The sequence below is a fragment of the Bombus terrestris genome, chromosome 6 (assembly GCF_910591885.1).
Source record: "Bombus terrestris chromosome 6, iyBomTerr1.2, whole genome shotgun sequence".
In the NCBI taxonomy this organism is placed as follows: domain Eukaryota; kingdom Metazoa; phylum Arthropoda; class Insecta; order Hymenoptera; family Apidae; genus Bombus; species Bombus terrestris.
Genome location: NC_063274.1, coordinates 5639119 through 5650847, shown reverse-complemented (window position 1 = coordinate 5650847; position 11729 = coordinate 5639119). Strand labels below are relative to the sequence as shown.

The 11729-nt window shown below is 32.1% G+C and overlaps 2 protein-coding genes and 1 long non-coding RNA gene across 5 annotated transcripts; 1 reads left to right on the top strand and 2 right to left on the bottom strand.

Moving 5' to 3' along the window:
• Positions 1 to 206: 206 nt before the first annotated feature.
• Positions 207 to 1981, bottom strand: LOC105665827. The gene is made up of 4 exons (XM_048406552.1): positions 1880 to 1981; positions 1414 to 1693; positions 1054 to 1310; positions 207 to 537 (listed from the first exon to the last, which is right to left on the bottom strand). The coding sequence occupies exons 1-4, from the start codon at positions 1979 to 1981 to the stop codon at positions 328 to 330; spliced, it is 849 nt and encodes a 282-aa protein (XP_048262509.1). The 3' UTR covers positions 207 to 327.
• Positions 1849 to 8833, bottom strand: LOC100650076 (ubiquitin-protein ligase E3A). 2 transcript variants are annotated; one of them, XM_012309148.3, is made up of 12 exons: positions 8248 to 8833; positions 7343 to 7534; positions 7083 to 7263; positions 5889 to 6254; positions 5498 to 5808; positions 5217 to 5414; positions 4818 to 5117; positions 4562 to 4762; positions 4199 to 4476; positions 3901 to 4117; positions 3590 to 3825; positions 1849 to 3499 (listed from the first exon to the last, which is right to left on the bottom strand). In XM_012309148.3, the coding sequence occupies exons 2-12, from the start codon at positions 7448 to 7450 to the stop codon at positions 3379 to 3381; spliced, it is 2517 nt and encodes an 838-aa protein (XP_012164538.1). In that variant the 5' UTR covers positions 7451 to 7534; positions 8248 to 8833; the 3' UTR covers positions 1849 to 3378. The 2 variants fall into 2 exon arrangements, with proteins under 2 accessions (XP_012164538.1, XP_003395884.1); XM_003395836.4 differs by having other exon boundaries at positions 7343 to 7478.
• A 49-nt stretch (positions 8834 to 8882) lies between these two features.
• On the top strand, positions 8883 to 11306 carry LOC105665811. Of its 2 annotated transcripts, XR_001098764.3 has the most exons (3): positions 8883 to 8969; positions 10279 to 10634; positions 11076 to 11306. It is a non-coding gene; the product is annotated as an uncharacterized LOC105665811 (long non-coding RNA). The 2 variants fall into 2 exon arrangements; XR_007224470.1 differs by lacking the exon at positions 8883 to 8969 and having other exon boundaries at positions 9039 to 10634.
• Positions 11307 to 11729: the final 423 nt, after the last annotated feature.

Sequence of the window (11729 nt, the reverse complement as noted above, 5' to 3'; positions counted from 1 at the left end):
TTATTATTGTTTGTGATATTGCATCCTTAAAAATATTATAGGGAAAGTAGATCGGATAATTGAAGAAAGATCGGGGGAGAATTTAAACAATTTTGGAGGATTTCGTAACAATAAATTAAAATTTTCTAGTCTAGAAAATCAAAGCATCGATTTAATTATAAAATAATACGAATCTTTATATTGGCAAGGTAAGCTGGATACGTGCATTTTCAGGAATTTTTTAATTGCAAGTTTTTAAACGATTCTCAATAATTATATGACAAATTCACGTAATAACCATATTGTTTCTAGTATCATTCAATTAGGACTAAATGACTGTTATTACTATTAATTGTAGAGCATGATCTTTGCTACTATATCAATTACCATGTGTACAATCGGTAAGACAATAAAACCGAATATAAATATTAGACATATATAAACACTGAATAATTCTGTCGTGAATATTAAACATCGAGTCACCGTCTGCTGGAAATCTTTGCTGTTGCTTATGCTAATCACTTTGTCCAGAACGAATCGCAATAAGTATAGGAATACCTAAAAAGTACCATTTATATAACATGTAGATGTTAAGCACTAGATCTTTATATAAATATTTATACATTAAAATTTTAAACAATATATATATATATAGCGTTAACAATTTTCCAATGCTATATTTTTTTATTTAAAAAAATTTCGTTTTTGTAAGTTTTAAAATTAAGAGACATTCAATTTTGCAGCGCTTAGAAGAAATCCTTGTATAATTGACATAATTATCAGGTTAAAAATATGAAAAATTTTGCTCTTACAACAAATACACTATTTGGAAAACCATCAAGATTAATAAAACTACATACTGCCCAAAACAATTATGATATCGCATACAAATAAAATACCGAAGATATCTAGTACGTTAATTATTTTTACAATGTCTACAATAAATAGAAATGTTAAAATATCAAATACCTTGCCGAACAAAATAGAAGGATGCTTTAATTATTTTGAACAGTGAAATCTCTCAAACTATATCAAGTAATTTAATATGAAAAATCGATTATCATTAAACAATACCTCGACAACAGGTATAACGTTCAGTATGACATACAACAATGCAAGGAAAGATCGACCTGTTGCTTGACCCATCGTATTAATAAGAGCCCAAAAAGAATATTCTGTTCGTGGTACGCCACAAGATTCCTGATATCTGACCAAGTATTCGCGGAAATTATACAAGAAATTGTTCTTCGTATAATCTTTTAGGGAATCTTTGTTATGCAGATCGCGTAACAAGTTCGTTGTAATGTCATCTCCTTCGGAAGGAAAATAGATTTAATATCTAATACATCGAGATATTCGTCCAATTAAGTATAATTTTCTTTCTTAAATGCGTTTTTAATTTTAATTCGCGCCTAGGCGTTACAATAAATTTACCTGAAGTAAAACTACGTCGATACCAACGTTTCGATCGATCAAGATCAGAAACACTGTAAGGATTTTTCCATTTCCATTCGGTAATCGGAGGATCCTGTACGATACATTTCAAAGATTTCTTTCCAAGCTCATCGTCACATTTCCAATCGCCTGATCTCCGAGTTAAATCGTTTCCATCTGTTTTCGACTTGAATTTTTCTTTGAAATGCGAACAAAGATCACACGGCGTTGGACACTCCGTGTATAATTTCTTCGTTTCATATTTGTCCCCTTCGAGGTACTAGTGAAACGTTACGATATGTATTAATCAACGTATAATTTACAAATTTCTTCCCCCTTTAGGTAATTGGTATAGACTGAAGTATATAAAAGGAGAAAAAGAAAAGATTGCAAGGACTAGAGAAAAATTTGTAAATACAAGTGAAAGAACGTTTATCGTATTTGAACTATTCTATTTCTCGTTTACTTGTTGATTATGAAACAGACATTTATTTTCCAGATGCCACTTCTCATTATAATCAGACTTTGGTACAAAATCGAAACTGTTCTGATTCTGTGAATCGTTCATATTGAAAAAGCAGGGTGCACGATTGTTCACGGCTTGATCGCTTTCGGTACACATAATCGTGATTTCCGTTTGGACACGGTGTACGATTCAACGTCAGTTACAATTTGTCCTTCGTCGGTCGTAACGGCGGCGAAAATATCAGTTAATTTTCATTTTAATTTATCCTCAAGGGGAGATGTTGCCGTTCAAAATGAAATTGCGTGAAATTATCCGCCGCATCTGTCACTTGACAACGTATTATTACAATGCGAGATTCATTTAAATTCGACTATTTTCGCTTTCGTACGTACAGATTTCTTATGTTCCTAAATTGATGCGAAAATAAATGGCGCATGAATTATTCGATAGAACTTTTTATTTGTATATTGTCACGTGACTAATAATAAGACAGCCGACAACGTGGAGCAGTTTTTTGAGAAAGCCGCTGATTACAAACGTTTATACAAATTCATTTCCCGTGTGTTCTATATAATTTGTATAGAATTTATATATATATATATAACTGGTATATGTATATATATAAATTAGATACTTTACGTACAATGATAAAACGTGATGTAAAAGGAAATGGAAAGCGGAAAGTTACATACAAACTCGAAAGAAAAAAGGATTTAGCGTTCATGATTCTGCGTTATTCTTTATCCTCTTCGTTACTCTTTTATAATATATAAAATGTCTTGTGTACAATGTGACGATAAACGTCAAAGGGGGTGTTCCTCGGCTTTTTCTTGCAATATTGAATATCAACTATAGGATCTACTAAATCTACGATACGTATATTTCTACAAATTTTGACCGATCATTCTCGGTTCGTTTTCACATACATCACAGTTGCGCATCTCACTATTATTTTTAAGCTGTATGCACTGTATCATGCTGTATCTCACGAATAAAATTAAAATTAACGAGATAAATTGTAATAGTTCTGTAAAAGCTGATTCGGAAATGAAATGGAAATTCTTTTCCATTGAATCAATGCAGGGAAATATAAATTATCAAAACAACTCGGCAAGACTGATCAATCAAGTACGTTAATCTGCGTTAACGAGTTAAATAACACGGAGACGTAAGAAAGTTTCAAAGCACGTTATCGCAAAGATTTTGTATTACTTTTTGTACAGCAATTCCAGTTTCCGCTTGCATAAGGAGGAAACACATTGGAGGACGATTGATTGCGAGGTATTCTCGGTATCAGGAGATGATTTTAGCATTTCTTTTTTATTTTCTTTCACTTTACGAAAGCAGAGGTTTTTAGCATTTCCACGTGTTTGCATAAAATCCGAATAAATACTTCTATATAGCGGAACGAAAGGAGAGAATCTCGAACTCCGAATTATAGTTCAATATACTCTGAAAGACAGGGGAGGGGGGGGATCGAAGCTTTTTTTTATGCCCATTTATAACATGCCGAAACCTTTTGAATAATTAATCGCTTTCAACAGTCGATCTTGCAATTTCTCTATTGTACTGTAATCTGGCAACAACAATACGTTATAACACGTGTGGGCTATTGGCAATCTAAAATATAAAGCGTTACATTAGTTGTACAATTAGAAGTTATTGTGTAATGTTGCAAAATAGGAATGCAACTTTATTTAAAAATTTCACCTGTCAGAATCTGGACCATGTCTTGCAATCACCATCTTTAATCTTGATAAACCACCAACTGGAACTCTGTCGCTTCCAGTAGTAAATTGTAGAAGTCTTCGTTGACTTTCTGGTGGTAACGAATGTGCAACACGCCAGAAGTTACGTACTGCTTTGCTATCAACAGTATAACCACCTTCGTATTCCGTAGCGGCTTCCAATTCCGCAAAATCAAAAACTTTGCTGCCGCAAACAAGCTGTAAATGAGACATTAATTACAAATAATTATCGATACGATAAAAATATCTAAATCCTAAATAAATTAAATATACTTGTTCAATTTCCTCAGGTCTAAAAAGTAATGCAAGTGGACTTTCATCCGTGACCATTTGGAATCCACGTCTGAATGCTTTGAATTGTCTTTCGACAGATTTATTAAGTAAAAAGTCCGCATAAAGATCTACGAATTCCTTTTTGTTTTCTTGCGTCACAAATATCTCGTCACCACTCTGTTTCAGGTCATGGAAAGATATTGACCCGAAAACATCTCTATGAAATAGTATACATTATATTGATTATCGTTTATTAGATACGGATTATTCAATAATTATTAATCTATTTACAGCTTACTTGTGAGCCACTCTAAAAGTTTGCATAAATGTTTCTGGCATATCATTTCCAGTATAATCTATCAATTCCTTCAATGTTCGATATAATGTAGGACTCCAGTCTTCTAAATCGGCAAAGCATCCTTTTCTACCAAGCAATTTTCGATAAACTACCATAGAGAAACGTACATCTAGTATTACATTATTGTATATTGCTAGGCCAAGAACAACGCCTATTAGCGTGAAATGTGCGTCACTTTCAAACGATGTTGGATTAAACCATGTCATTTGTGTATCTTCCTATAATAATTTGAGATATATATAAGTAATTTTCTCAATAAAAAAAATTTTCTGAGATTTTAATTAATGGAGATCGCTAAATTACTTGAGTCGTGAACATTCCATAATCAGGATTAAAAATTTCTTCTACAATCAATTGAAAGAATTCTTTAGAGACTCCACCCTCATCAACTCCTTGTTCACCTTCAAATTCAACGACTAATTGCTTCTTAAGATCAGATGGATTTTCCACTGCCACCATTTCCAATTCGACTAACGCATCATCTATTAAACGATCTCTCCTCACCTATTTTAAGTAATTATTAATACGAGTTAGAAGAACAAATGAAACGTGTACAAACCTTTAGTCTTAAATAAGGATTAGTAGGCTGTCCAACAACAGTCTGTAGAAAACTCATTCGGCGTTCACTGTACATTCTAATACGATTATCATAATACAAGCCCAGTGTCTTTGTAGCGGGAGTGAGGATAAAAGCATAATTCATAAAACTAAATTTCATGGGTTCTTCACTCTTATAGTATGCAAAATCTTTGTCCATTTCTATCGCATCACTAAGTGGTTCATTGTAAAAGTCAGTGAAAGGTATAAATGGTTTTCGTGCATCTAGTGCAGTAATTCCTAATTCCTTCGCTAATGGGTCCTGTAAGCGATTATCATTATTATTAAAATATTAATAATATTTTTGTACGACATATTCATAAAATAATTTGATACTTCATAATAATTTTCATAATTTCACCTGAGGAATTTGCGACAGAGATCTCCCAGATTTGTCGTTACTCGTAGATTCACCATCCTCATCTATATTTAAATCAGGTTCATCTAGTTCACCAGCTAGCATACTTGCATAGTATAAAATTTTCATAACTTTCGTGGGAGCAGTAATAGTGTCCGCATCTTGAACGCAATAATCTCGCGTAAAAGATCCACCTATAACCTGTAGAAATGAAAACTCTTATAGATAAAAAATATTTTGCTATCAAAGCTTTTAATGATTTCAATTGTACTAAATAGTTATACCTTAACAGTTATTAATTCTTGCAGAGCTTGTAAAATACTTGGGAGTCGAGATTTACAATGTTTAGCCCACACACGTGCTAGTTTAGCTTGTGCCACAATAGGGAAACAGCTCAGTGCTTTACAAAGCATATGAAGAGCAAGTTCCAAATATTCACTGTTTCCAAGCATAGGAATTTCAAATACAATTAAGAATACGTTTAACAAGCTATCCATATTATCCCATGGCATAATACGAAATACTCTCAAATCTAGTTCAATATTATCTGCCAAAGTGACTAGTGCATTAACTAAAGCGGATTTGAACACTTCTCCTAAATACCAGAAAAGATTTAAGAAACTATGTATTCATAAGCTTTATTTAAGATGTTTATTTTACGAAACACTTTTTTACCTGGTAAGGACCAAAGAGCAGCAAATGCTCTTCGCACAGCTGGTAAATCAATGCTAGTATCATCATTGTTAGGAACTGTAGATGATGGTTCACTGCTGTCTTCTTCTTTGTCTTCTCCTTGAATAGATCGAATAGCTTCTTTATCCATATCACCAGGTGGCCTTAATAGGCTATCTGAAGCTCTATTAAGAAGTGCAGCCAGAGGAGAGTCATTTTTTACAGTTTTTTGGAAACTAAGGCTTAATGCTTTTGCACATGAAAATATCTCTCCCAATGTACGAATTAATAATGAATAAGATCCCTCCGATTTGCATCTTTCTATTATATCCAATAGTTTTGCTTCTGTAAGATATGGATCTTGCTTTCCTGTTGACAAAATAATTAAATATCTTTATCAAAACATTTATAAATAATTTGCTACTATATGTAATTGTAAAAATGCATTATAATATATATTTAACTATGTATAGTATTTTAAGTTAGAAATAAATAACAAGAAGTAAGAATCAAATACAATATTTATTAACATATACATAGTAACTGCACATGAATTTGATAAACAGTTTTTATTAAAAATTTTGTAAAATAGTCATATTAAAAATTATTATTGACTTTCAAAAACACGTTTTGTGTACCTCTTTCTTTCAATGCATCTGAGATACAAATTAAGTATTAATAATTTTGTAATAAATTGAGAATAACACTTTTTATGAAACTTTTTCTTGCAGGAAAGTTTTTTTGGAGAATAATTACGTTTACGTCTCTTATTCGTTCTATATGTCGATGATGTTTTTGTTCTTTTATATTTTTTTGGTTTAATAATTGAATTGTTATTATAATTTGGAATATGAATTTTATACCTATCTAATATTCTCTGAAAAATTTCTTCATCTGATATTGATTTATTTGGAATGGAATTACAATCTGTTTTGAAAAATTGATATGAATGACTACCTCTATCCATTGATAGGATAGGAAGTAAAACAGGTGATTTCTCTTTTAAAACTGATTGCTCACAAACCTCCATATTATTCAGTGATTTGCTTTTGAAAGGAATTTGAGCACTTTTATCTGTTAAAGCTTGAGATGGAGATATTAAGTCATTTGTATCAACAGAAATGTCCTTCTTTACTGGAGATGTAAGAATGTCAGTAGCTGAAGGAGCAGGGTTTATGTTGGAATTTGATGCAGTACCTTCATCCGAACATGTCGGATTCACACTTTTAACAGGTAAACTCTTAGCTAAAGATGCTGGTCCAGGTTCTAAAGTTGTCCGAGCTACTTTACTAGGTTGTGTTCCATCACAAAGTCTTGCTTCTTGGGAAAATAATTGAATAGCTTGTGCAGCAGCTTGATTTGGAGTCAGATTTGTTACCTGTTCAAAATATAAATTTTATTAGCAACAAAATACTTCCGATAAAAATAAATGTTAACATAGGTTTTAAGTTATGCACTTTTCCACTTGATGCGCAGTTTTGATTATCACAATCAGGATTGCCACATCCATCAGTTAATTGATAAAAATATCGCTCGATCAACTTCTTGGCAACTGCACGCTTCATGTCGCTGCAAGGGCTCTTTGCTTCTCCCCTAATAATGTAATAACAGAAGGTAGGGATTACAATATTTGTATTGTAACAGATATTCTAAAACAAAATTAAAAGAAAAATTAGTTTTATGTAACAAACGTAAGTTAAACAATTCAATATCTTTTATAATATGAAAATATCTTAACATTTTATGATACATAAAGGATAATTCAATCAAGACTAATTAATATTTGTGTGTTTCCGTATTTTGCAATGAATTATAAGAGTTTAAACATAATCATAACCTACAAAGTATATGCATGTGATTTTCTAGCAGGTTATATTACATTTACATATATATTTAAAGAATTTTGAACTTCTAGTATTTAGCAATAGAATTGCGTAAAACTTCCCTTCCGTATTAAACATAAAAATAAAAATTTCGTTATAAAAGCCCGGACATCAAATCGAGCACAGTAACGATATAAATAAAAGAAGCGAATTTAATTAAATTAGAAATGTTTTCCGATACTTGTAATTCATTTAATTAAGAACACATGCTTGTGACATGTTACCAATGATTCGCGGTGTTGCCAATTAAAGAATGACAGTTCAGAAAAAAGATCAACTTCTCAATGTCGGGAAGCGAATGGAGTCGTTGCACCAAAACAAAGCACGTTAAAAATAGTCTAGCCTCGTAGATTCGTACGATATTATGTTTCGCGATATATGCAAATAGTGTGTCGTACTCGAAGAACCAGTAATAAAAGATAGGGGTAAACAATGACGAAGAAAGTTCTAGATAAGTGGTATAAAATATTAATATACACCTGGAAGCGTGATCTTCCCCAGGGTCTTCTTGGCCCCTGTTGCTCATAGACCGTGAATCTTCAAAATTTTGTCTCCCTCTCTGTCGGTCGTAATAAGAAATCTCACCACGACCGTCTCTTCCGTTTGTTTCGGAGTATCGTCGAATCACTTATACACTACCACTAAATTTAGTCGGACACTTTCTTATCGACGGTTTTCACCACAATGTTTGAGTTACCAAGTTAATACGTTTTTACAACGTATTACGTATTTGCAGTACACACTTTAGAATAGAATAGAGAAAGAAAGACGAAGTACATAGATAGAAAAGTATTAGAAAGGGAGAGGGAGAGGAAAAGAGAGAGAAAGAGAACGTAGTATGGTTTTGAGCTGGAGGTATATTTGTCTCTAACTTGAAACGAATGTTTGAACGAGGTTAAGTGAACACTGCGAACGTGAGCACACAACCGTTACAATGTTCGTTGATCGTGCGACTCGTCGATCTCGTTGCTACACGAATTTTTCAAGTCAATGTTACAACACCGAGAGAGAGGAAAAAAAAATTATTTTACGATTTCTTCTTGACTGCTGTCTACTGTTCTACACGGCCACGATCAGCTGCGATTATCGAGATTCTCGATTAATCGAGCACAGCGATGTTTCTCGATTTATCGATAACTCGACCAAATGTGACCTAGATCACGCATCAAGATCGTTTTAATGCTTTTGATATTAATTTTTAGTGAGTATTAATATTGATTTTTATAATAATGCATTGATGATATCAATAAAATATATTTAATAAAATTTATACATACATTAATATTAATGATCGATCATGGTCGTATTAATATACATACATACATATGCGTAAAAGCAGGAAATGCATACATATGTACATGTAAATGTTTCTTTCGTATAGAAATGGTCACGCATATTTTTGTCTTATACTTTTTAATTACCTAGTGTGACGTTCCATTCCTTATTTTTATTATAATTTAATTTATCTATAAATTCTATACTTAATAGTCGCTTTTGAGTATTGTCTCAATACTGATTTGTTATTGTTATCTATAAATTACGAAACTCCATCTTGAATATTGTAAAAGAACACAAGAGTCGATTAAAAAGTGAGTGGTGAATTTGAAGGTCTGATATTTTACGCAACAAAATTTAAATTGCGTTTATATATTAATACCAAAACATTGGAATGTTTTACTTAACTTCGGTTCAGCTCCATCTAGTACATATCGTACATATATATGTATATATACATATACAGCAGTTTCATGTTTTGTCGATAAAGTTTCCTCATTTAAAATTCCTCTTTATATCGAATAAAAGATACGAGACAATCTAATCCATGAATTCGTCAGAGAAAACTTGTTAAGAATATTTCATTCTTTTCTTCCGATGCTGAATTCCATTTACCTTTTTCTTAAAAAGATAATAGAATTTTTAATGAACTAAATTACACATACCGTCAGCGAGATTTCTCACAGAGAAATAAAGGAGGACGTTCTTTTTATATTTAAGAACATTATGTTATAAAGTATAGTGGAAAAAACTGGAAATTGAATGGAAAATTTTCTTTGTCGTCTTCATTTGCTTTTTTAATCGGGTATAATGAACATTCTTATCATATATTTGGATACCAAAAGGAATGAGAATGGATATAGCTTCTTTTCGAAGTGAGCACTGAAATATAACGATCTACGCATTAATTTAGATTACTCTAAATTTAATTGATTGGTAACGTTGATTATGTTAACTATTAATTTTTGAGCGAATCCAACTTACGATATTTTATTCCAAAATATGTATAAACGTATAAATTTATATAATATTATTACACTTAGTTTTAGCTGCTTCTTTATTACGAAAAAGTTTAGCAATATTCATTAATAATTACAAAAAAAATGCATTAAGGATACTTAGAAAACTTCATGTTATTTAAAAGCACGAAGTATGGAATAAAAATGTGGTGGAAGATCCTACATATTTAACGGTGAAGTTTCTCAAAGAGAATATCGATTTCATGCTAAATCTAGCATGCATTATCACGGACGGCGCCGAGTATAATTCCTTGGCCGATTTCGTGACAATGAGTAAACGAGGAGCAAACCTGGGTTGGAGAAGTTGGAAGTCAGCGGAGTCTTTCGACAATTTTCAACGGGTTCGAGGCGAATATAAAAGGGAAATTGAGCTTTCGGGACGAAACGAGGGTCTAAGGCGAACAGGAAACCATTAGTTCACAGGAAAAAGGGTGAAATTATTGATGTCAAATGGTGCCACTTGGCCAGACATGCGAATAATGCCGCTTCTCCGCTCACGCCTTTATACATATACGCAAACTGCGTTTCGTTCCAACCAGGGACCATAATTGTTCCAATCAAAATTAAGAAAGGTATAGTATAACAATTCATATCTTATGATTTTAAGTAATTCTGATAAGAAATAACCATTAAAAATGATTTCTACATTTTTTGTTTCATGTATATGTATATATGTAAATATTGTAATACGTAACGATCAGTAATTTGTGCGGAAAATGTGCATGGTTCATCCAACATAGCGTTCATTTTCACATTTAATAGCATCTTAAGAATACTTAATGCGTATGCGACTTTTCTGTGGGTACCTGCGAGCGGGACGATCGCGATGCGCGTATGAAATTTGTATAAACATTATTTATGTGCTATTATTTATTAATTATTTATGGAGGCGAAGGATTGGAGGAAACATTAATCCTGTTTACTTGGAAATTTCATGAAACGGTTTCCGTTATGCTGTTATGGATTTTAATGATTAAGTAGTTATAATGTTTAATGTAGGATTTTTCTTACAGAACGTCGTGCAGAATGGTTTACGCCTTCAAATGTCATAATCTTCTTCTCTACGACTTGTACGAGGTAAGCGGCTGCCCACGTATCGTTAGATTTGAGGATCCCTGTGCACCCCGTTGCTTAGGCTGACCTAATTTCGTTCATGTAAGGAGGTTTGCCCGCATACAGGGATCTTTCGACCGATTTTTAATTGTCAATAACTAAAATACAAAGCCGAAAATGCAATTTTTTTATTCCTGATTTTTGTCTTATTTCGACATCAAGAATCGCCCCTTAAATTTTCAAACACCTGTATTCGAACACTCTGTTTATTTATTATATTTATTATTACAGCATTTGCGGTCTAATTAATTAGGTCTTAGGAATATTAAATCATATTAAACCATATTAAGGAATATTAAAGCATATTATTACAGCATTTGCGGTCTAATTAATTAGGTCTTAGGAATATTAAATCTCGTATTATAACTAGAACAGTTTGATACTACAAAAATAAAATATAAAATATGTATACCAATACTTTTTGGACTGACTGTACTGCTGATGGTATAAATTTCTTTTTATACCATCTTTTTACACTTTGATAGTAAAAGATTTTTTTTTGTACTACTTTCAACTGTCGTCAATTTCTGTTAACATTACTGATAATAAATAAT

What these genes read in the sequence shown, in the direction of transcription:
- LOC105665827 (XM_048406552.1), bottom strand. Translation starts at nt 1,981, where the DNA reads ATGAACGATTCACAGAATCAGAACAGTTTCGATTTTGTACCAAAGTCT. An exon ending in GTCTGTTTCATAATCAACAA is followed by an intron (nt 1,694 to 1,879) that starts GTAAACGAGAAA and finishes ACGTTTCACTAG; the next exon opens with TACCTCGAAGGGGACAAATA. An exon ending in ACGTTATACCTGTTGTCGAG is followed by an intron (nt 538 to 1,053) that starts GTATTGTTTAAT and finishes GGTACTTTTTAG; the next exon opens with GTATTCCTATACTTATTGCG.
- LOC100650076 (XM_003395836.4), bottom strand. Translation starts at nt 8,294, where the DNA reads ATGAGCAACAGGGGCCAAGAAGACCCTGGGGAAGATCACGCTTCCAG. An exon ending in CTCTGTCGCAAATTCCTCAG is followed by an intron (nt 5,118 to 5,216) that starts GTGAAATTATGA and finishes AATCGCTTACAG; the next exon opens with GACCCATTAGCGAAGGAATT. An exon ending in ACTTTTAGAGTGGCTCACAA is followed by an intron (nt 4,118 to 4,198) that starts GTAAGCTGTAAA and finishes ACTATTTCATAG; the next exon opens with AGATGTTTTCGGGTCAATAT.